This window comes from Pseudorca crassidens, chromosome 12 (assembly GCF_039906515.1).
Source record: "Pseudorca crassidens isolate mPseCra1 chromosome 12, mPseCra1.hap1, whole genome shotgun sequence".
NCBI classification, from domain to species: Eukaryota; Metazoa; Chordata; class Mammalia; order Artiodactyla; family Delphinidae; genus Pseudorca; species Pseudorca crassidens.
Window position 1 is genome coordinate 65,842,560 of NC_090307.1, and position 24,061 is coordinate 65,866,620.

Here is a 24,061-nt window from a genome sequence, read left to right on the forward strand (position 1 = left end):
GCTTCCTGCCAGGTCCATCTGCCCAGCACAGGCCTTTCCCCAAGCCCCCTGGCCTCTACCACTGGGACGTGCCTGTGCCAGGCTTGGTGTCCCCTGAGCCTGTCACAGCAGTTCTGGGTTCTGCATGTCGTGTCCGTCAAAGTACATGGTGTCGCCATCCCTCATGTTATAAAAAATTGACACAGATGACCGCCTGCAGCACGCAGAGGTGGATGCCATGGTCTGTTCTCCAGGTGTTCGTGGGACAGACAGGAAGCCAGCGATTTCCACAGGAGGTGCCGTGGGTGTGGTCAGAGTGACCACAGGGTTTCCGTGAGGCAGAGAATAGGGGTGCTGCGTAAGTACGAGGTCGGAGGGCCCAGCGGGCAGGGCTAGGGAGAGAGCCGCCCTGGGAGAACGAGCAGAGTGGGTGAGGGAGGGGAGGGGCCTCTTCGCTGGACGGGCTGCCTGCCTTGCTGCTGAGGAGGAAGGCCCTTGAGGCAGGCGGGACATGGACTTGGGCAGAGGCTTGGGGAGCTGACGAGGGGGTGGGGATGGGGTGGGGCCTGGAGACAGAGGCCACCACAGGGATGGCCACGGGTGCAGTGTGACATGCGGTGAGGATTGAACTGCAGGGAATGGCGTTCAGAATCCGGAAGCGAAGAGGAGGCTCCCGGGCATCCCGTCTGAACCATTGTGGGGCACAGAGCTCAGGCTGTTGGATGTTTTCTTTTTCTTTTTTTTTGCGGTATGCGGGCCTCTCACTGCTGTGGTGTCTCCCGTTGCGGAGCACAGGCTCCGGACGCGCAGGCTCAGCAGCCATGGCTCATGGGCCCAGCCGCTCTGCGGCATGTGGGATCTTCCCGGACCGGGGCACGAACCCGTGTCCCCTGCATCGGCAGGTGGACTCTCAACCACTGTGCCACCAGGGAAGCCCTGGGTGTTTTCTTGGTGTGTCACCACAGGTGGGGTCTGGGCTCCAGGTGGGGGACTCACGGGGCCCGGGTGGTGGGTCAGGTCTGGACCAGAGACCAGTGGAGCTCTGCCTGGCAGACGGGTGGCTGTGGAGCAGGGGCAGCCCCCCCAACCCTCTCCCACCCCCAGGTGCCTTGTGGAGCCTGGGTCTCAGTGAGGGCTGCGTGCTCTCAGCCCCCAATCATCTTGTCAGGGCTGGTCCGCCCAGGCCGTGGCCTGCAGACAGCCCTTCTGTCTCTCATGGTACTGATGCCTCCCTGACAGCCGCCAAGGTACTGGACCTGTGGCCGGGGTCTCGCCTGTGGGGCAGACCACGTGCTCACGTTCCTCCCTCCAGGCTTCTGAGGCTCTCCCTCTGCCCCAGTTGTGCTAGTTTGACTGTGTTTATTGACAGTCATTTATTGACAGTTGCCAGCAGAAGCCTGTTATCTGGGGGCGGAGGCCCAGGAGCCCATGGGTCCTGAGTGCGAAGGAGGGAGCCGGCACCTGTGCAGGCGCGTGAGATGCAGTACGTCGTGGTCAGAGCCCGGATGGATGGCGCCTCTGACAAAATGCTGAGGTGGCCGAAAATGACAGGACAGGCCCTTTCCTTGGGGGAAAGCGGAGGATTAGAACAGCAGAACTGCCTGCTTCCTTTTTTGTCTCATCTTCTATTTTATGGAGTATGATCTGCAGACTGAAAACAGGAGCAAGAACGTTTTTTGTTTTTTGTTTTTGTTTTGTTTTTAATTTTTGGCTGTGCCGCACGGTATGTGGGATCTTAGTTCCCTGACGGGGGATCAAACCCGTGCCCCCTGCAGTGGAAGTACAGAGTCTTAACCACTGGACTGCCAGGGAAGTCCCAAGAGCAAGAACATTTTTAACAGTATGGTTTGCAGAACTGAGAACAGTGTTCAGGGTGCCTGTCAGTTCTCCTGTTCGGGCGGCGCTGCGGGCGCAGTGGGGACGTGGCTGGTGCTCCTGGCAGAGCCTTCCCCCCGCCCCTGCCATGAGACCCCTTCCCTGAGCACAATGAGCACGAGCACGCTGAGACCACCAGGCAGAACTGGGTGGTTACCCAGGCCCCGCTGCCTGCTGCTTGTGTTCCATTCTTGTCCACAGACACCTGTTTCTGGCCTCCTGTGTAGTTGATGCCCTTCAGGCTCTTGAGTCACTAACAGCCGGTGCCCGTGCGTCCCCATCGTCTGTGGCGTTGCCCTGACCACGACAGGCCAGGGCTCCTGCTCCAGGAGATCCGGTGTCTTTGGGCCTGGAAAGGTCCCTCCACCACGAAGCACAGGTCTGTCTTGTCTCTGCGGACGTGCCAGGGTCTCTGCTGCAGGCAAGATGCAGTGTCCGCGGGGGGCCTGCAAGCCTGCCCCCTTCAGAGTTGTTGCCAGCAGCTCGGAGGACCATTTGTCACCAGCCAGGTGCCTGGCCAAGCCCCCAGGTCGTCTGCTCGTGACGCAGGGCTGTCTGCGCCCCTCTTGGCCACTCTGCGCTTCACCTGGCTCCTGGGGCCTCTTCTCAGCCAGCTGCCAGCCGTCACGGCCCCCTCATGTGTCTACCGCTGTCCTTGGGGTTGCCCCAGTGGTCCGTGGCTCTGTGGCCCTCAGCTTCGGGCAAGCCTCTGTGGTAGGGTTAGCCTCATATGGCTGTTGGAGGAGGGATGGGGGTGCTGGGGAGACCCCCCCTTGAAGACAGGTCTGCTCAGTCACTTGTCGGAGCTGCTCGAGGGCTCAGAACCCACGTTCGCACGTGGGATGCCTGCTCCGCTGGCCTCAGCCCCTGAGCGCCAGGTCCCCCTGGCCTGTCAGAGTCTCGCCTTGTCCTCCTGCATCCTTCCTTTTGCCTCTCTTTGATCCTGGTCACACATCCCCTCGTGCGAGCATCTGCTCTACTCTGGATGCTTCTCCAGCGGGAACCCGTTGCTGCCTCCTGGCCCTGGTGCAGGCTCAGGGAAGCAGGCGGGAGGTGGGGACTCTGGCCTCACGTGTGGAATCTGGCAGTGTGGTAGTCAGCAGCATTTTATCTTTCTTTATACGTTAGTACAGATTTATCCATCTCAGCATTTAGCCTCTTGTCTAGGGTTTCTCTCGGGATCACGAATGTGATCCTGCAGCCCATGTGCACGCTCTTTCAGTACCCAGGGTGTGTGTGTGTGTTTGGAGCCATCAGAAAGCCTTCCAGCACCGGCTGGACTAGGCTTGTTGGATTCCCTTGGGAGAGGGGGGTCTTTATCAGTGAGCCCAGCGCTGGGAAGACAGGTCGGGAGACCCATCCTGTGGAGAAGAAGGCGGGCTGTGAGCAGAGGGGCCAGGCTTGTGGACCTGAGCCTGATGTGCTCCTTCCTTTCTAACAAATGCGCACCTATCCTTACCTTCGTCTGGGGGCGGGGTGGGGGTGGGGGAATGTGTGCTACCATCCAGAGGAGCTCGGGCTTAGCCATGTGCAGCAGAGCATCATGTGATGAAAACCTGGGGTCACATTCCGTCTCTTGCCATGCATGTGTTGGCATTTGTGTGGTCTCCTGCCCCCAGCTGGAAGTTGTTGAGGTCGGGCTCATCTCCTTGGTCCCACTGGGAGGAGCTGCATGTCCGACACAGGGACCTTTGCCTTGGGAGGAACTGAGAGGTGACTGGCATGGCCCCTTTTTTCCAGCAGAGGAGGCTTCCAGAGCAAGGGTCCCACTGCTCTTGACGCCAGAGTTGGGTGGGGGCTCAGGTCACGTAGAGGGCAGGAAATGGAGGCCAGCTGGACGCCCTGTTGTTTAATGTGCTGGTTGTGAGGAGCCTCTGGGCCTGGCCCCTCTGCCCGCTCAAGCGGGGTGGCTGCTTTGTTTCATGGTGACCGCCTTTCCTGTTCCTTCCTTCTCGTGGCGCTGCCCGCCTTCTCCTTTGCTCAGCTGCCTTTCATCGCTGTGCTGAGAGCCCCCACCTTCGTGCCTCTCCTGGGCCTCAACCAGGCTGGTGGGCCAGGCCACATCCGTGGGCCTGCTGGCCAGGGAGCCTGTGTCAACATCTCTCCTCCTTTGTGTTCCAGAGAGGATGCCATGAGGAAGGCTGGTGTGGCCCACAGTAAATCCAGCAAGGACATGGAGAGCCACGTGTTTCTGAAGGCCAAGACTCGGGTAAGGCCCTGGGGGGTGGCTCCCAGTGGGGACGCTGCTGGAGGGCAGGGTGCCAGGCCATGGGGACGGGGTGGCTGCTCACTGTTGGGTGGCATTCTGTGGGAAGATCCTGTGTTTGTGGTATAGGTGCGGGAGGGGATTGGGTGGGCATCCAGGATGCAGGCGCAGCCTCTGACCCCAGACCTTGCTGTTGGCACCCCCATTCGTGGTCAGCTCCCGTGAATCCTGTAGGGCGCTCCCTCGGGCCCCGGTGGTTCCTGTGGACGGTGCTCTGAGTAAGAACCTCTCTGTCCTCAGGCTCAGCCCTCCTGTGGGTCAGGGCCCTGACAGGTGGGCCCAGAAGGGTTCCTGTCCCCTTTTGTTAAATGATGCAGGTGATGCTCGTGGAGGGCGAGGTTTTGGTGAGGACGATGCTTGGGAACTTCACAGGTGGAGTGGTTGGGGCGGGTTTCCTGTGTGAGCTCTCGCGTGAACTGGGCATCACCACGGGCTTCACGTGACCACCTCTTGTTATCTGCCTTGGGGTAGAGCTGCTCGTAGAAATGAAACAGAACAGGCACAAAGAAGCAAGCAGCTTGTCTGGGTTACCTGGCTCGTGCAGGGCGGGCTGTGTCTGCTGCACCAGCTCTGCTGAGCACCTGATGCCCGAGCGTGGTGCTGGAGCTCTAAGACCTACTGTGTGTCAAGAATCAGAAACAGGGACTTCCCTGGTGACGCAGTGGTTAAGAATCCGCCTGCAAATGCAGGGGACACGGGTTTGAACCCTGGTCCGGGAAGATCCCACATGCCGTGGAGCAACTAAGCCTGTGCGACACAACTACTGAGCCTGCGCTCTTGAGCCTGCACACCGCAACTACTGAGCCTGTGTGCTGCAACTGCTGAAGCCCGTGCATCTAGAGGCTGTGCTCTGCAACAAGATAAGCCACCACAATGAGAAGCCCACGCATTGCAACGAAGAGTAGCCCCCACTCACTGCAACTAGAGAAAGCCCGCACGCAGCAACGAAAACCCAATGCAGCCAAAAAGAAATACATAAATAGATAAATTTTTTTTAAAAAAAGAAGAGAAAAGAAAGAATCAAAAGCAGATGCTATTTATGGTTGGATCCAGGTTTAGGTAAACCAACTGTCAAGACGTACAGAGGTCCGTTGGGGAAACTTAGCCTGGTTTGAGTGTTTAGATGAGGTAAACATTTTCTGAAATGGAAAGGTAGAGATGATTGGCCGGAGAGTGCAGCTTCCAAAACAGAAACCATGTGTACAGCCTGGGCTTGGAGGTCAGAGCACACCAGCATGTGTTTGTGAGCACAAGTAGGTGGAGGACGAGCAGCAGAAGCCCGTGCACTGAGGTGGGCAGGCTCGTGCTGTGGACATAGAAAATGGTAAGTGTTATATTCTTTTTTTATAGCAACTTTATTGAGCTCTAATTCATATACTGTACAATTCACCAATTTAAAGTGTACAGTTCAGTGGTTGGTCTTTTAGGATCTTCACAGAGTTGTGCAGCCATCACCACAATCCATTTTAGAGCATTTTCCTTTTTCTTTTTTTTTTTCTTTGGCCACACCTTGCAGTTTATGGGATCTCAGTTCCCCGACCAGGGATTGAACATGGGCCATGACAGTGAAAGCCCGGAATCCTAACCACTTAGGCCCCCAGGGTACTCCCTAGAGCATTTTCTAAAGAATCTCTATATCCGTTAGCCAGCACTCGCCATTTTCCCTCAACCCTCAGTCCTAGGCAACCACTTACCTGCTTTCTGTTGCTATAGATTTGCTTGTTTTGTACTTTTCATATAAATGCATCATAAAATATATGTTTCTGTGACTGGCTTCTTTCACTTAGCATAATAGTTTTAATGTTCACCCATGAACCATGTTGTAGCATGTACTTTATTCCTTTTTATTGCCAAATAATATTCCATTGTATGGATGTACCATATTTTATTTATCCATCACCAGTTTATGGACATCTGGAGCGTTTCCACTTTTTGGCTGTTATAATAATGCTGCTATGAACATTTGTTTGCAAACTTTCCTGGGGACATATGTTTCCATTTCTCTTTCCTGTATACCTAGGGAAGGAACTGCTGAATCAGATGGTAACTCTGTATTTAACCTTTTGAGGAATTGCCAGACTGTTTTCAAAGCAGCTGCACCATTTTACATTCCCACTAGGAGTGTATGAGGTTCCAGTTTCTCCATTCCTCATCAATACTTGTTACTGTTTTTTTTTTTTTTATTATAGCCATCATAATGAGTGTGAAGTGGTATCTAATTGTGGTTTTGATTTGCATTCCCAGATGACTTACTGTGTTTATTGGTCATTTGTATATTTTCTTTGGAGAAATGCTTATTCAAATCCTTTGCCCATTTTAAAATTGAGTTGTTGGTCTTTTTATTGCTAGATTGTAAGAACTCATTATTATTAGATACATTATTTGAAGATATTTGGGAGATAAGAACCTTGGTGAGGGCTTATTGAATTATTTCCACTTTCGAAATACACAACTTGTTGGTCCAGTATTATTTGTTGTCTATTGCTTTATAAGGAACTACCGCAAAATGTAGTGGCCTAGAGCAATAGTTGGTATCTGTCCTGATTCTGTGGGTCAGGATTGGGATGATTGGAACTGCCTGGCTGGCCATTCTTCTGGTCTCACTGGTGACCTCGGCGCAGCCACATTCAGCTGGCAGCCACCTGGTGTCTCCAGCAGCATAGCCCGGGCTTCGTTACGGCACAGTGGCTGGCTTCCAAGGCAGGGGACGTGGAAGCTGTCAGTCCCCTGAAGTCCTAGAACATCTCTGGGTCACAGCAAGTCCTAAGGCCAGTGTGGAGTCTGGGGAGGGAGTCGCCTCCACCTTCTCTGTGCGCTGTGGCCTGTGCATCCAAGGAGGCCAGCGGTTGTTAGCTGCCATCTTGGAGACTGGCCACCCCAGAGACCCTCCCAGCAGCTGGGGAATAAGTCTTCCATCCCGAGGGGGCGACTGGCAGCACAACAGCCCCCGTCACTGTCCTCACCTCTCCTTACTGCAGCCCACACCACACCTTAGCAATTTCAGTTGCATTTCCTTTGGTCAGGCTGGTTCTAAATCCCTAACTTCAAGAGGAGGCCCTGACTGTTTGGAAGAGAGGTATTTATAGAGAGGTCTGGGAAGTTTCCTATGTCATTTTTAGAGACAGACTTTCTGCTTGGACACTGCTGTCCGATGTCCAGTTTATTAGTCCTGCTCAAGCCCCACATGGAGCCTTGGTCCCTGTCATGCGGTGAGACCTTTCCTCCAGGGTGGGGCTCCGGAGGGACTCTCCAGTCAGGTGGCAGCCGGCACGCTTGTTACTTGCCCCTCCTGCCTGAGACCCCATTAGAATGACTGTGAAAGAATGTAAAAGGTGGGACCCAGAGCGAAGAAAAGGATACAGAAGAGTGATTTCTGTTTTTAGACTCCAGGAGGGTCTGGGAGGCAGAGGAGGTCATGGAAAAGGGGCTAACCTTCTCTTGGAATCCTGGCAAGCAGGTGGGTCCAGAGGTGTCCACCCTAAAGGAAACCAGGTCATCCATGGGCACCTCAGGCTGCCTGGTATACAGCCCGGGCAAGGAAGACCTTGAGCACTCTTGTCTAAAAGACCACCAGCTCCAGATTGCCTGGTTGGTGCATGCTTCCAGTGTGGTGTTAGCACCCAGAGTTAAAGCTCTTCCCATTCTGTCAGGGGCTGGCCCTGGGTCTAACGGCCAGGCCCCATTGCTCCCTCTAAAGTGATGTGATGTCGCCTTGTAAGGCCCGTGAAGCAGGTACAGTGCTGCTCTCCCCAGGATGCAGATGAGGAAGCTCAGGCACACAGATGCCAGGTAACTTGCCCAGGAGGTCACACATCCTGGGGGTGTGGGGTAGGAGCCTACCCTCTTTGCTACTTGTGCTACTTCCCCCCATCTAGCAAAGCAAAAGACACCCAAACACCCACTTTAATTCTTAACATCTGAATTCCTGCAGGTGGGACTGCTCTCTGCCTCAAGGCAGAAACCACTTTCCCTGGGGGTCGTGGGTGGTATAATAATAGCAGCTCTAAGCACTCTGCAGATTCATGAAGGTATGGCATCTGCTGGATGAGAGCACAGCCAGGGATCCCGGGACCTCTGCGTCGGCACCCACAGCTGCAGTGCATAGAGAGGCTTATTACAGCTGGGTGCATTGCTGAACATGTACTTATCACTTGGTTGTTTTTAAATTAAGCTTGTATGTTAAACACACATCAACTGTTTTGCATGTTGTATAGTATTATGCAGAAGTAGTGCATGTCTCTGGTTTACAGCTGTAAACGCTGAGTCCCCACGTGGGGGCCAAGGTGAAACCCAGGGACCAGGAGGCCGAGAACATCAGAACTGGGAAGTGACCTGGAGGCTAATTAGAGGAGGGCTGAGGGGCACAAGCAGCTGCTGGAATAACAGGGCAAGAGCACAGCCTGGGGAGAGCGGGAAGAGGCCGTGCACGTCTGATGAAGGAGACACTCTCCAACCTTCAGCCCTTTTTACGGACCTCGCAAGCCCAGGGTTGGCCTTTTGAATGAAACCGAATACATCTTCTGCTATCTTTGTTTAATCAGGGACAGCTATTGGAGGAGAAAAGCACACTTGTGCCGCATGAAAAGACTAGTATTTTCTGAAAAACTGCTGGGACCTGCTAGATAGGCCTGGGTGTGGCCAGTTTTGACAGGTCCAGGGCTGTGCTCCTGCCCTCTGCTGTTTGCGGGGTGACAGCCAGGCCTCCTCCTCCACTACCCGGCGTCGGCGTGCTTGCTCGGAGGCCTCTTTGGAAATTCTACTTCTTTGGTTTTCAGTCGCTCCATTTTCACTAGCATGTACTGAGGAGCTGAGAGAGTACAGACACTCCGTGTAGTCCTCGTGACTTTCTCCAGTTCAGCTGTGAAGAACACAAGGTGTGGGGCAAATCAGCGGTAGCATGGGGAGCTAGCTTGCTTTCTTTCGATCTTCTTTTTTAATTTAAACTGGGTAAGGAACCCACTGTCATTTGTTTTATTATTTAATTTTTGTATGTTTAAAATATTTTATAATGTATAAGGGTAAAATTTTAAAATACGTGAATCACAACACAATACTTACCAAAGGTCCCATGTTGCTGAGAACACTGGCTCTGGAGCACCTGCTCTGGGAATTGATACATTTTTCAAGTATGAGGAAAAGTTTCTAACAGACTTTGTAGAAACTGACAAAATGATTCTAAGGAAACTCAAGGGACCCAGCATAGCTAAAACAATCTTGGAAAAGAACAAATGGTGCTGGGACATCTGCTGGATTATCACATGTATGATATTGAGATGGGACCCCAGTCTCATACCATATACCAGCATTAACTCAAAATGGATCAAAGACCTAAGAGCTAAAACTGTTAAACTTTTATTTTTTATTTATTTTTGGCTGCATTGGATCTTCATTGCTGTGCACAGGCTTTCTCTAGTTGCGGTGAGCTGGGGCTCCTCTTCGTTGAGGTGCGTGGGCTTCTCATTGCAGAGGTTTCTCATTGCAGAGCATGGGCTCTAGGTGTGTAGGCTCGTAGTTGTGGCTCGCGGGCTCTAGAGCACAGGCTCAGTAGTTGTGGCGCACGGGCTTAGTTGCTCCACGGCATGTGGGATCTTCCTGTGGGACCAGGGCTTGAAGCTGTGTCCCCTGCTTTTACAGGCGGATTCTTAACCACTGCACTACCAGGAAAGTTCTAAAACTAAAATTTTTAGAAGAAAATATGGGCATGAATCTTTGTGACCTCAGATTAGGCAATGGTTTCTTACATGTGACACCAAAAGCACAAGCAACAAAAGAAAACATAGATTAATTTGACTTCATCAAAATTAAACACTATTGTGCATCAAAGGATACCATCAAGAGAGTAAAATGACAGCCTATGGAATGGGAGAAAATATTTGCAAATCAAATATCTGATGATATCTGATGAGGGACTGGTATCAGATTATATAAAGAACTGCAACTCAAAAACAACAACAAAAGAAACCAAACAACCTAATTCAAAAATGGGCAAAGAACTTGAATAGACATTTCTCCAGAGAAGATATATTGGGTTGGCTAAAAAAGTTCATTCGTTTTTTTCCCGTAAGATGGCTCTAGTAGCGCTTAGTTGTCTTTAACTTCCTTCAAAACAATTTTGTTAGATTGTATTGTGACAGCTGTCATATCAGTGTGCATTTAAAAAAAAATTAACAAAATTGGAGAATTTTTGTGTAGCCATTTTAATATTGAAGATGGAAGAAAAACAACATTTTTTAAATTGTTTTATTATGCTTTATTACTTCAAGAAAGGTAAAAATGCAACTGAAATGCAAAAAAAGATTTGTGCAGTGTATGGAGAAGGTGCTGTGACTGATCAAACGTGTCAAAAGTGGTTTGTGAAGTTTCGTGCTGGGGATTTCCTGCTGGACGATGCTCCACGGTCGGGTAGACCAGTTGAAGTTGATAGCGATCAAACTGAGACATTAATTGAGAACAATCAATGTTATACCATGCAGGAGATAGCTGACATACTCAAAATATCCAAATCAAGCGTTGAAAATCATTTGCATCAGCTTGGTTATGTTAATCGCTTTGATGTTTCGGTTCCACGTAAGTTAAGCAAAAAAAAACCTTCTTGACCATATTTCCACATGTGATTCTCCATTTAAACGTAGTGAAAACGTTTTTTTTGTTTTTTGGTGGGTTTTTTTGTTTTTGTTTTTGTTCTTTTTTTTTTGGTGGTACGCGTGCCTCTCACTGCTGTGGCCTCTCCCATTGTGGAGCACAGGCTCCGGATGCGCAGGCTCAGCGGCCATGGCTCACGGGCCCAGCCGCTCCGCGGCACGTGGGATCTTCCCAGACCAGGGCACGAACCCGTGTCCCCTGCATCGGCAGGCGGACTCTCAACCACTGCGCCACCAGGGAAGCCCAAACATTTTGTTTTTAAAACAAATTGCTTCGGGATGAAAAGTGGATACTGTACAATAATGTAGAATGGAAGAGATCAGTGGGGCAAGCGAAATGAACCACCACCAACCACACCAAAGGCTGGTCTTCATCCAAAGAAGGTGATGTTGTGTATATGGTGGGATTGGAAGGGAGTTCTCTATTATGAGCTACTTCTGGAAAACCAAACGATTAATTCCAACAAGTACTGCTCCCGATTAGACCAACTGAAAGCAGCACTCAATGAAAAGCGTCCAGAATTAGTCAACAGAAAACGCATAATCTTCCATCACGATAACGCCAGACCTCATGTTTCTTTGATGACCAGGCAAAAACTGTTACACCTTGGCTGGGAAGTTCTGATTCATCCGCCGTATTCACCAGACATTTGCACCTTTGGATTTACATTTATTTCAGTCTTTACAAAATTCTCTTAATGGAAACAATGTCAATTCCCTGGAAGACTGTAAAAGACACCTAGAACAGTTCTTTGCTCAAAAAGTTAAAAAGTTTTGAGGGACTTCCCTGGTGGTGCAGTGGTTAAGAATCCTCCTGCCAATGCAGGGGACATGGGTTTGATCTCTGGTCTGGGAAGACCCCACATGCCACAGAGCAACTAAGTAAATGTGCCACAACTACTGAGCCTGCACTCTAGAGCCCACGTGGCAAACTGCTGAGTCTGCGTGCCACAACCACTGAAGCCTACGCGCCCTAGAGCCTGCCTGCTGCAACTACTGAGCCCGCCTGCCACAACTACTGAGGCCCATGTGCCTCGAGCCTGTGCTCCGCAACAAGAGAAGCCACCGCAATGAGAAGCCCGCTCAACAAAGAGTAACCCCCGCTTGCCGCAACTAGAGAAAACCCGTGTGCAGCAATGAAGACCCAATGCAGCCAAAAAAAATTTTTTTAAATAAATAAAAAGTTTTGGGAAGATGGAATTTTGAAGTTGCCTGAAAAATGGCAGAAGGTAGTGGGACAAAGTGGTGAATACATTGTTCAATAAAGTTCTTGGTGAAAGTAAAAAATGTGTCTTTATTTTTACTTAAAAACCAAAGGGCTTCCCTGGTGGCGCAGTGGTTGAGAGTCCACCTGCCGATGCAGGGGACACGGGTTTGTGCCCCGGTCTGGGAAGATCCCACATGCCGCGGAGCGGCTAGGCCCGTGAGCCATGGCCGCTGAGCCTGCGCGTCCGGAGCCTGTGCTCCACAACGAGAGAGGCCACAACAGTGAGAAGCCCGCATACCGCAAAAAAAAAAAAAAAAAAAAAAAACCAAAGGAACTATTTTGGCCAGCCCAGTACAAATGGTCAAGAAGCACATGAAAGGATGCTCAATATCACTAGTCCTTAGGGAAAGGCGAATCCAAACCACAGTGAGATACAACGTCACACTCATGATGGCTATAATAAAAAAAGATGAATAAGTATTGGTGAGATATTGGCACCTCATACGTTGCTGGAAGGAATGTATAGTGGAGCAGCCACTGTGGAAAACAGTGTGGTGATTCCTCAGAAATTAAACAGAGTTACCATATATGCACAGAACTTGTACAGAAATACTCATAGCATCACTCATAATAGCCAGAAAGTTGGAACACCCAAATGTTTATCAGCTGATGAGTGGATAAAGAAAATGTGGTGTGTCTGTATAATGGACTGTTATCTGGCCGTATAATGGACTGAAGTATTGATACATGGTACAACACAGATGAACCTTGAAACCATCACGATAAGTGTAGTGAAATAGTCACAAGGGAGCACGTATTGTATGATGCATTTGTATAAAATGCCCAGAATAGGCCAATCTATAGAGGCAGTGTATTAGTTTCCTGTAGCTGCTGGACAAATTCCCACAGACTTGGAGGCTACAGTCTCTGGACTCATGGCTTTGGCCTCTTGGCCCAAGGCTCTCCCCGGTGGTCATGTTTGTAGCCAGTAGTTTTACCAGCCTGTTTCCTGCCTGTTGACTTTGGGAGTCTGACACCCTTTTAAAATTTCATCCAGTCTCTCCCTTTTAGTCTAAACTGGCAGTATTTCTGCTGGTATGACGCTCTAAACCGTGAATATGTGACATATTCATGCCATCAGACAGAAGGTTTCCCCACAGATGTTTCATCCCTGTAATTTCATCCCTATTCCTGGCATCTGTGAGACGACTGAGAGGATTCATCACACGCCTGATCTCTTTGGCACTAGCATAGTCTGTGCAACCACACCCTCAGCCTTCTCTCCAGAGCACACATTCCTACAGTGAATCTCCTAATTTTAGTGTTTCTTTGTAATCTGAATAGCCTGGGAATTTCCGAAACCAAGTCCAGTTTCCTTTATGCTTAACGGTTCTTCCCTCAGTTTCTTTCTTTACTCCCAATTTCACTGTAAGCAACAAGAAGAAAGCAGGCCAGGACTTCTCTGGTGGCGCAGTGGTTAAGAATCCGCCTGCCAGTGCAGGGGACACAGGTTCGAGCCCTGGTCCGGGAAAATCCCACATGCCGCGGAGCAACTAAGCCCGTGCGCCACAACTACTGAGCTTGTGCACCACAACTACTGAGCCCACATGCCACAGCTACTGAAGCCCGCATGCTCTAGGGCCCGTGCTCTGCAAAAAAGAGAAGCCACTGCAATGAGAAGCCCGTGCACTGCAACAAAGAGTAGCCCCTGCTCGCCACAACTAGAGAAAGCTTGTGTGCAGCAACGAAGACCCAACGCAGCCAAAAATAAATAAATAAATAATTTTTTTAAAAAAAAGAAGAAAGCAGGCCAGACCTTCCACACTTTGTTTGGAAGTCTACTCAGCCAAATATCCAGGTTCATTGCTTACAAGGTCTGCCTTCCTCTCAACTAGGGTACGATTCAGCTAGACTTTTGGACATTGTATGACAGGGGTTCTCTGTGCTCTTGTTTCCAATCACACGTTCCTCTTTCCCCTGAGCCCTCACCAGAAACACTTTTAACATTCACCTTTTTCCCAGCATTCTGTTCCTGATGACATCTGTATTCTCTAAGATGACATGAGCTTTCTGACCAGCTCCTTTTCTTCCTTTGAGTCCTCAGTAACAGAGTGTTTAGCATGCGTGTTCCCACCAACAGTATTCCCTGTGGCCTGGCTCCCTCTTGCCTGCCCCTTATTTCTTGTGAACCCTCTTGCCTGCCCCTTATTTCTTGTGAACCAGGTGTTCGATCAAAAGAGCACAGTATGCAGGGGTCTTGTTAGCAAGAAGGCATTAGAGGTGGTGCCTTATATTTGTATATATTGTATATATTTCTGGGTGTCTTGATTTTCCCACAAGGCCACAGTTGATCAGGAGTTGGGAGAGTGACAGTCTGACTCTTTTATGAAGTTTCCCATCCACTTGTCAGCTGATGATTCCATCGTTTAACTGGGCGTTGCAAACTGGTACTTGTCCTGAATTCTGGCTTTTCTTCCACATTTATTAGATGGAATTGTCTTGCCAGGAAAGGTTTTCTTTCATCCACCAGTGCTACTTGGTTGCTTGAAACACAGCCTGTTCGGGACCGTCAGGAGTGCTGACTGTCTTGTGGAATTGCTGCCCTTCGTACCCAGGGGCAAGTGCCGGGGCCTGGGGGTGGGGTGAGGCTGCTTCTCTTCCTGTGAGTGGTGTTGTGAGCATGGCTCTGCATCAAGCGAGTTTCAGGCCTTGCAGCCGTTCATTTTGATGTGTCCCCAGTGGCTGCTCACAGGCACATTCCTGACCCCTTGGGGCCCCTGTCACAACCCCTTAGTCTTTTGTAGCTTGCTTGCATCTTGGCCCAGAATCAGCTGTTGCTCTAAGGAGCCCTGTTCCTTTTCAAGGGTGAAATGGTACTTGGGGCTTGCAGTGTGGGCATGGGGCTGCTCACAGCTTCTGCGCTTTTTTGTGAACAGAGCTAGGGAGTCATATGTTTTTGAAACAACAACCTCAAAACCCCATAATTTCACATTGATATTTCCAATTACAGGGTTTTACTTTTATTTTAAACATGTATCTTCTCTCTTTTGTGAATATCTTGTCTTCTAATGTCATTGGCATAATTACTCTAAAATACTTTCAGAATAAACAGACCAATATTAGCACTAATATTAGTAGCAAATAACAAAATGTGGAATGAAGTTTAAGATTTCTTTACAGCTCTGTGTGTACTTAGAATGTACCGCTTCCCCTACGGACATATGTTTTTTTTGTTTTGTTTGCTTTTTGTTTTTTAAAATGATCAATCAAAGGAACTCTTTTCCCTATGATTCTGACACCAACTTGATATCAGCTCATATGTTTGGTTGGTTTTGCATTTTTAGGAATTGTACTTTTTTTTTTTAATTTTTGGCTGCGTTGGGTCTTTGTTGCTGCACGCGGGCTTTCTCTAGTTGTGGTGAGCCGGGGCTACTCTTCGTTGCAGCGCGCGGGCTTCTCATTGCGGTGGCTTCTCATTGCGGAGCATGGGCTCTAGGCACGCAGTCTTCAGTAGTTGAGGCTTGTGGGCTCTAGGCTCAGTTGTTGTGGCGCACGGGCTTAGTTGCTCCGCGGCATGTGGGGTCTTCCCAGACCAGGGCTCGAACCCGTGTCCCCTGCATTGGCAGGCGGATTCTTAACCACTCTACCACCAGGGAAGTCCCTGTACTTTTTTCTTTTGATTTGGCTTTGTCTTCAATTTGGTAAAAGATTACATACTTCCAATGTGAAAGCTGTATAACAAGGTGGGAAGTTTCATTTCCAGGCCACTTCCTGATACCTCTGGGGATTTAATTGTTGATCTGCAGCATTTCTTTTTGCAGGTATAAAGCAAATATACCTGTTCAGATTCCCCGAGTCTTATACCAAAGGTATAACAGTGTAGCATCTAGTGTGTGGCCTGTGGCATCTTACCTGGAGCATGTGTGTCCTTCCTGTTGCTCCCTCCACATCCATGAGGGGATTCGTCCTCCACCTTTGCTGTCAGGCCCTCATACAAGACTTGTACAGGTTAGACAAAGTGTATAAACTGCAGGAAGCTTTTTTCCCACATTTCTGTCTTCTCACCTGCAAACCAGCCCGCTAGTAGTACCTGCCTCACTGGGCAGTTGGAAGAATTAAGTGTGTTAATTATTTGTAAAGCATTCAGAGCTGTGCCTGGCCCGGAGTCAGTGCAGCGTGTGAGCTGTCACTGCTGTGCTCTGGCCGTACCCAGCCTGGATGCTTGTATTTTTGCTGTCAGGAGGGGGAGATGATAAAGGTGGAGTGAAGATAAGGGAGGTACATGCTCCTCAGCCCATTTCTGGGACTGTCCTGGAGCGGGGGTGCCTTGGAGCAGAAGAGGGGTCATAACCTCTCTGTCTGCATGGAGGCTGGGAACTCTCACGCCCAGGGAAGCCAATCTAGACATAGAGTAAGGCAGGTGCCCTGGGGAGTCAGAGGAGGATCAAATCAGCAGGCCTGAAGCACTCTACCCTCAACGTGCTGGGTGATGTATTTACCCACAGGAGCGCCCCTTGGTGGCAGTGTGACTGACCACTCCCTGTGCCCGCTTCTCCTGTCAGGTGGTTGCTGCTCCCCTCTGTCCCCTTCAGGCCTCCTCATGCTGGTCTGGTCCCCAGAGCCTCTGCTGCACTGGGCTGTGGGCAGCCTCAGTGGGCGCAGACCCTGGGTGCCTTGTGCCCACCTGGCTCCAAGCACTCGGTCCTGGTTCTGTGCCAAGGGCTTCGGGGACATGCTCCTGAGCCCCATTTACTGTATCTTGTGTCGGAGTAAAATATCTGGTTGCTGGTTTTGTTTTGTTTTGTTTTATAACTGAAGTATAGTTGATTTACAATGTTGTGTTTTTTCCTTACGGCAAAGTGATTCAGTTATACATATGTATATTTTCTATTATGGTTTATCACAGGATATTGAATATAGATCCCTGTGCTATACCTTGTTGTTTATCCATTCTGTACATAATAGTTTGCATCTGCTAACCCCAAACTCCCGGTCCATCCCTCCCCTAGCACCCCCCACCCCCGGCAACCACAACTCTGTTCTCTATGTCCATGAGCCTGTTTCTGTTTCATAGATAAGTTCATTTATCATATTTTAGATTCCACATATAAGTAATACCATATGGTATTTGTCTGACTTACTTCGCTTAGTATAACAATCTCTGGGTCCATCCATGTTGCTGCAAATGGCATTATTTTCATTCTTTTTTATGACTGAGTGATATTCCATTGTATATATACATACTACATCCTCTTTATCCATTCATCTGTCAGTGGACACTTAGGTGCTTCCATGTCTTGGCTGTTGTAAATAGTGCTGATGTGAACATAGGGGTGCACGTATATTTTTGAATTAGAGTTTTCTCCGGATATATGCCCAAGAGTGGGATTGCAGGATCATATGGTAATTCTATTTTTAGTTTTTTGAGGAACCTCCATACTGTTTGCCATAGTGGCTGCATCAGTTTACATTCCCACTAACAGTGTTGGAGAGTTCCCTTTTCTCCAAACTCTCCAGCATTTGTTGTTTGTGGACTTTTTAATGATCTGGTTGCTTTTTAAACCTGCTTCCTCTTGCTTCACCTTTTATGGAAGTAGAAAAAGCTCAACAAATTCTTTTAAGATTTCTCCAACCCAAAAGATGGCCAAGGCCTTACTGAGATGTCAGCTCTTGACCTGGCAAGCTCCCCGTCCTTGGCCACCTCATTTCGGAGCTTCCTTTAGCCCCCACTTTCCTTGTGCCCCACTCACCACCCTGTTGTCCTTCAAGGACCAGCCTGGTCAGGTGATCGGTGGGATCTTTTCCTCCCAGAAATTTGTGGGGGGCATTGGGAGGGGGAGTGTTGAACACATCTCCCATGTGTCCTGTCCTTTGGTACCTGCCCTGTGGCCTCCCTGGGCCTTTCCCCCACGTTTTCCTCTGCTGATTCCATGGCTGAGAAAACAGTGGTGGGTGAAGTTTGAGATCAATGAGGGCTGATGGGGGTTACAAAGTGTGCTTATGTTGTTAACATTCGTCTGAGGCCCCCTTCATGTGTTTCCCTTGGAGGTGTTCTCATGACGGCAGGTTCACTGTCTGTCCGAGGCTCACGGGTTGTCCCCTGTGGTGGGTCCTGGGCTGCGGGGGTCGTCTCCTCTGGCTGCTGTTGAGTGGACTCAGTGTCATGGTGACTTAGGCGGGGGTCAAGTGAGCAGGCGGGGTGAAAGCTCTGCCCTTTCTGCCTGCCTTGCCAGAAAGATGGTCCAGCTTCTCTGAAATAAGATTTTAGTTACGAACATCCCTTCTTTGACCCCAAGACAAACTCACAGTAGTGATTTCCCTGGAACCCCTGGAGTGAGTGTCCTTGGTTACAAAGAGGACAAATGGTGGAAGGCAGACCCTGCTGGGAGGTTCCAGAAACACAGCGAGAACCAAGAGGGCCCTGGGCAGTGGCCTTCACCTGCTTCCTTGAGCGGCACTGTGCCCTCTCCCTGGGCCGTGCAGTGAATTCAGATCAGTGGGAGCTGGGGAAAGCACAGCCAGGGCGCCCAGCCAGATTTGCATGCAAATATGACGTCAGCAGTGGAAAAGCAACAGGCCGGTGTGAAAAGCGAAAGTACTTTGGTACAAATGGAGCAAAGACAAAAGCGGCCCTCCTGTGTCTACTTCTGAGATGCCCTGTGACCCCGGGCCAGCCCCTCTGCAGAAAGACGGGTGCCTGAGCCCCCCGCCGTGACCCTCGCCAGGGTTTACAGCAGGGCGGGGGAGCAGCGTCTTCTAGTGTCTTGGTACCTTCTTGGTTTTCTGTTTCTTTGTGCCTTTTGTTGTTCTGTGGTAGCCGAGCTCTGCCGGCCTTTCCCAGAGGGATGGATTCCAGAGGAGGCCGAGCCAAGCTGGCGAAGACAGACAGACAGGGACAGACAGACAGGGACGGCTGCCATCCCTGCCTTCAGGAGGAACGCAGCAGGGCCAGGGCGGGAAGGGGCGTCACTCGGCCTCACTTCTGCGTCTGGGATTAAACTGCTTCCTGTTTTTGCTTTTAGGATGAATACCTTTCTCTCGTGGCCAGGCTCATTATCCATTTTCGAGACATCCGTAAGTAAAACATCACATCTCTGGGTGGTTGTGGTCGCCGTGAGAGCCCGGCCAGTCGCGGCCCCAGTGCCTGAGGCAGGATGTCTGTGGACAGTGCCTGCTTTCTGGGAAGTTCTTCATGGCTTCGCATTTGATTCCATATTTCCCATCCTCCCAGAGCCTCAGCCTGAAACGTGCTGATTGTGGCCTAATGGAGATGTTAGTGTCCAAGTGGTCTGGGCTGGACTGCTCTTTTTGCTTGTCTGCTTAATCTCCCTTTTTGAAGGACTGCTGCTTTGATCTCTAGGCAGTTCCTGAATAAGCAAAGTCCACCCTGGAATAGACACTTCCTTCCCTGATGCCTGGTTTTTTTGACCCATGGAGGCTGGACCTAACTGTGTTCCCGTCAGGCTGGAAGCTTCTGGGGCCAGCTTTCTCAGCGCCACCCTGCACTCCCTGCCCTGGTGAGGGCCCAGCCCCACAGCATCCCAGTTCCTCTTCTCCAGGGCCGCTCAGGGCCGCTGGCCGCTGCGCGGTGGGTGGGGGGCGGTGGGGGGTGGGGCGTGGTTACAGCCACAGCGCCTCCTGCCGGCCTGCAGTGGGGTGACCACAGGAGGCAGGTTCCTCCCACGTAGCCTGTCCATGGGGTGGCTGCTCCCTGTGGCTGTTGAGACAGCTGTGGCGTCAGCGTCACTCATCTCAGAGGGAGACATTGGGGACCCCAGAGTCCTTGCAGGGCCATTGCTTCTTTCCACACTAACTTTTTACCAGACTGGCTAGCAAGATGAACCTCACTTGATTTCACTTTCTTTGCTGTGTTTGGGAAGGGCCCATGGTGTTTGGAACAAGAGGAGCCGCCACTAGAAGCCTGGGGCATGAGCAGCCTGGCCACGACCCCGTCTGTACTGGCAAGGGCTCGGCCTTTCGGGCTGGCTGGCCCATTTGGGAGCTGGCCCTGGCACGGCAGTGCACAAAGCCCTTTGGCGGGGGTGCCCACAACTGCCTCACCCCCGGCAGAGGGTGGAACTGTTGTGGCAGTTCCCTGCCCGTCCTGGGGCTGGCTGGATCCAGCTTCTAACCAGCCTTGGACAGACTCAGTTTCCTCATCCAGAAAATGGGGATGCTGCCTCCCTAACCAGAGTGGGCTGAAAATGGAGGTGTTGTGGGCCCAACGTAGATCCCTGAAGCGCTCTTGTTTGTGGCTTGGGGCCTGTGCTAAGAGCCCTGGCCTGGGAAGGAGGGAACTAGAGGAGACCCAGCACCAGCCTCCACCTGGGGGCTGTTCTCCAGGGCCCAGGTTGACCGTGGGGTGGTTCTGCACCCTCTCGCTCCTGGCCTCCTTGTGTGTCAGTGCTGCCAGGGGTGGGACACATACCTGTATTCACACATGTTCACACACACACACACACACACACACACACTCTGAAACTCTGAGGTATGTTTTGTCTAGTTTCTAGGCAGGGTCAGTTCAGTGTTAGCAAATGACCTCTGGGCGAATGCCTTCAGCACTGACTTAGCGTGGAAATATATGGTTACAGAAAAACTTTGTTTACTTTGGTTTCTTTTTTTTTTTTCTTTTATATATAGATAACAAGAAATCACAAGCTTCTGTCAGTGGTAAGAGTTTCTCCTTTTGGAATTAAAGTTTTTCCCAACCTTGGCTACAGAGTAGCAGGAATGGGATGGTGGGTGCTGCGTGTGCCTGGGGTTAAGCTGTTACCGGAGGAGGAAGTTCCTGGAGAGACAACCTCGGGCTCCTGAGAACTGCCAGCTCCTGGCCCACCAGGCACCCTCCTCCTGGTGACCGTGGAGTTGGACGATACCACCCCATCCCATTCCTCCCGCAAAAAAAAAATGATGAAAACTCACACGATTATTGAATATTACCTAAAATTTTGAGCTCTCTGGGAGAGAACTAGTATGGTATAATGCTGTGCTCAGCATAATAATCTGTAGTAGCATTTAGAGAATAACTATGAATTCACTTTCTTAAGTTACAAAGTTTCTTTGTAAGTTAAGAATTGTCATTCTTTTTTATTTTTTAATTTCAAGGTTTTATCTCATGGGAACTCTGTTGATTTAGCCTAGGTCTCGCTGAGTGAGCTGCCAGTGAAGGGGTTTAGCAGATCCCAGTGGCCAACTAAACTCCGACTGCCGGGCGGGGAGCCACCCTGGCGGGCTGTTTGTCTTACTGTCGGCGGCACATGCCGCATGCCCAGGCTTGCCTTGGCCGAGCTGGCTGCACCTGCCTGGGGTCCCTTGGCTTGTGCAGTGATTGTTGGCCAGCCAGGGCTGGGGGGTGGTGGTGGGGGTGGGTATCAAGAGTGCTTGGCCAGGAGAATGTGTGTGTTTATTCGGTTCTGTGGCAGGGTGAGCCGGCCAGGCCACACCTGCCTGCAGGTGGCTCTTTGCTGTTATAACAAGAGCCTCTGGCTCCTGCCCCAGGCCCTGGCCATTACTCACTCAGCTGGCGAGCATCTGCGGACCCCTCCCACACACCCTTGTTCTCAGGGGTCTTTCCTGAGAACTGCTTCTCAGTGGGGTCCTGCCCAGACTTAGCAAAGATGGGCTTCTGGTGCACAAGGGGACTTGTAACCTCCCTGGGACATCTACTCCTGCCCCCTTTTCTCTGGCCCCAGGCTCGGCTTACTGTGAAGAGCCCTTGACCCTTGTTTTCTCTGGATTCCCAGCTGTGTCTCACCCAGCAGGAGGGGCCTATGGCCAGGAGGGGTGGGGCCACCGCCTGCCACCGAGGGCTTGCTCGTCCCTTGGAGTCTGTCAGGACCTGGCATAGGCTAGGCTAGGGTGTGGGCTGTGCTCCCTGCCTAGGAGGTGTCCCAGCCCCTGGGGTGTGGTATGCAGCTGGGCCGGGGCTTGGGGGACTCCCGGGACCCCGGCCGCTCACCATTTGGGACACTGAGGGTGTCGAGCCTGGAGGTGGGAGGAAGCGTGTGCCCGGGAAGGCCTTATGGCCCACGGAGCCTGGCCCGGTTTGGCGGACACTGCCCTGAGACGCTGCACCCTGTGCCCCGCAGACCCTATGAATGCGCTGCAGAGCCTGACTGGCGGGCCCGCCGCGGGAGCAGCCGGCATTGGCCTACCTGCTCGGGGCCCCGGCCAGCCCCTGGGCGGGATGGGCGGCCTGGGGGCCATGGGGCAGCCGATGCCACTCTCGGGGCAGCCACCTCCTGGCACCTCGGGGATGGCCCCCCATGGCATGGCCGTCGTGTCCACGGCCGCTCCGCAGAGTGAGTACCACGCTTCTCAGAGAACCTGCCGCGCTCTCCACAGGCGGCGCGTTCTCTTCCCAGCCGGGGGTGGGGGTGGTGAGGGGGCGAGAGGAGCTGGGGAAGCTCCAGCCTGCTTTGCCTCCCAGAGGGCGAGGGACACCGAGGCCCTCTTGCCCAGGCTGAGGGAGGACTTGGAGGAGGATGGGGTGGCCTGGGACTCCATCCAAGGGGCTGTGCTTTGTAGTCAAGATAGAAACAGCTCCGTCTCAGGGTGTCCTCAGCCGCGAAGCCCCATCTGTCCCTTCCAGCGTTGCCCTGGCCCCAGGCCGCCCAGGCTGTGGCTCGCATCCTGATTCCCCTCCGGAAGGAGGCGCCTGATCCTCCGCACAACTGCTTGGGCCAGGAGCAGGGTTGCAGCGCCGGCTGCCTCTGTCCCAGGACCCTCTTTTTTTTAAAAAAATATTTATTTATTTTTGGGTGTGTTGGGTCTTCATTGCTGTGCACAGGCTTTCTCTAGTTGCGACGAGCGGGGGCTACTCTTTGTTGCGGTGTACGGGCTTCTCACTGCGGTGGCTTCTCTTGTTGTGGAGCACGGGCTCTAGGCGCGTGGGCTTCAGTAGTTGTGGCACGCGGGCTCAGCGGTTGTGGCTCGCGGGCTCTAGATCGCAGGCTCAGTAGTTGTGGCGCACAGGCCTAGTTGCTCCGTGGCATGTGGGATCTTCCCAGACCGGGGCTCAAACCCATGTCCCCTGCATTGGCAGGTGGATTCGTAACTACTGCATCACCAGGGAAGTCCCCCAGGACCCTCTTGATGGACATTTATGCTTGTAGACTTTTATCTAATACTGCTAAGTGCTTCAGTACTTTTTTCCCCTTATGTAACTTTTTATTTTTGAAATAGTTGAAGAGTCACAGGAAGTTGCAGAATAGCACAGAGCTCCCATGTGCCCTTCCCCCAGCTTCCCCAACGAAAACATCCTAGTACATCACCAAAACCACGACAGTGCTGTCAACTCAGGCAGACTTTATTCACATGTGACCAGTCTTTGCATGCACTCTTGCGCATGGGCGTGCATGTGTGTGGTTCTGTGAGGTCTTATCACATATGGAATGGAGTTAGCACGTGGAACCGTCACCACCAACAGGCTGTCCTGGTGCCTCCTAATAATCACACCCTCCCTCCAACCCAAAGCCCGGCAGCTGCTGATCTGTTCTCCGCCTTGGTAATTGTGTCATTTTGCGAATGTTACATAAATAGAATCATGCAATATTTGACTTGTTGAGACTGGCTTTTTTTCACTCGGCCTGACGCCCTTGGGAACCTCCAGGTGGTGTTGGTAATTCCTTCCTGTTCGCTGCTGAGTAATATTCCCTGGACTGCTGGGCCACGCACAATTCACTTATCCGCTCACCCTTGAAGGACATATGGGTTGTTTCAGTTTGGGCTGTTAAACTAAAGCTGCTGTGAATGCTTGTGTGCATATTGTGGTGTTCCCATGTATTCTGTCTCGCGTCCCTCTCAGGAACCCTGTGATGAGGGCAGCCGCGGCCTTGAGCACCCTGTTCTTTGTTGGGTTCCCTGTGTCCGGGTCACCTTGCCCTTCTCAGAGGCCACATGCATCCTCTGTCCCACCCACTCCTGCACTGGCACCTTCTGCCCCCAGACACCCCCTTCCTCCCAGAGCTTCATTTCTCTTCCTTATTGACGTCTTGCCGTCTGACGCTTGGCTCAGTGGTTGGTTCTTCATCTCGAGCTCCCAGGTCCCCTCTTGTCAGCACACCTGTCTTTCTCTCTCTCTCTCTCTCTCTC

At 51.4% G+C, this 24,061-nt stretch overlaps 1 protein-coding gene across 11 annotated transcripts in view; it reads left to right on the plus strand.

The window, feature by feature from the left end:
* The window catches only part of MED15 (mediator complex subunit 15), a 61,473-nt gene that overhangs the window by 21,033 nt on the left and 16,379 nt on the right, over positions 1-24,061 (plus strand). For 8 of the 11 annotated variants that reach the window (XM_067699949.1, XM_067699952.1, XM_067699951.1 and 5 more), the window contains 4 exons: positions 3,976-4,063; positions 18,991-19,042; positions 20,609-20,638; positions 22,057-22,269. In XM_067699949.1, coding sequence (XP_067556050.1) covers positions 3,976-4,063; positions 18,991-19,042; positions 20,609-20,638; positions 22,057-22,269 — 383 coding nt within the window. Of the gene's footprint in view, positions 1-3,975; positions 4,064-18,990; positions 19,043-20,608; positions 20,639-22,056; positions 22,270-24,061 lie in introns of those variants that run through there. The other 3 variants (XM_067699955.1, XM_067699959.1, XM_067699960.1) reach the window with 1 other exon arrangement.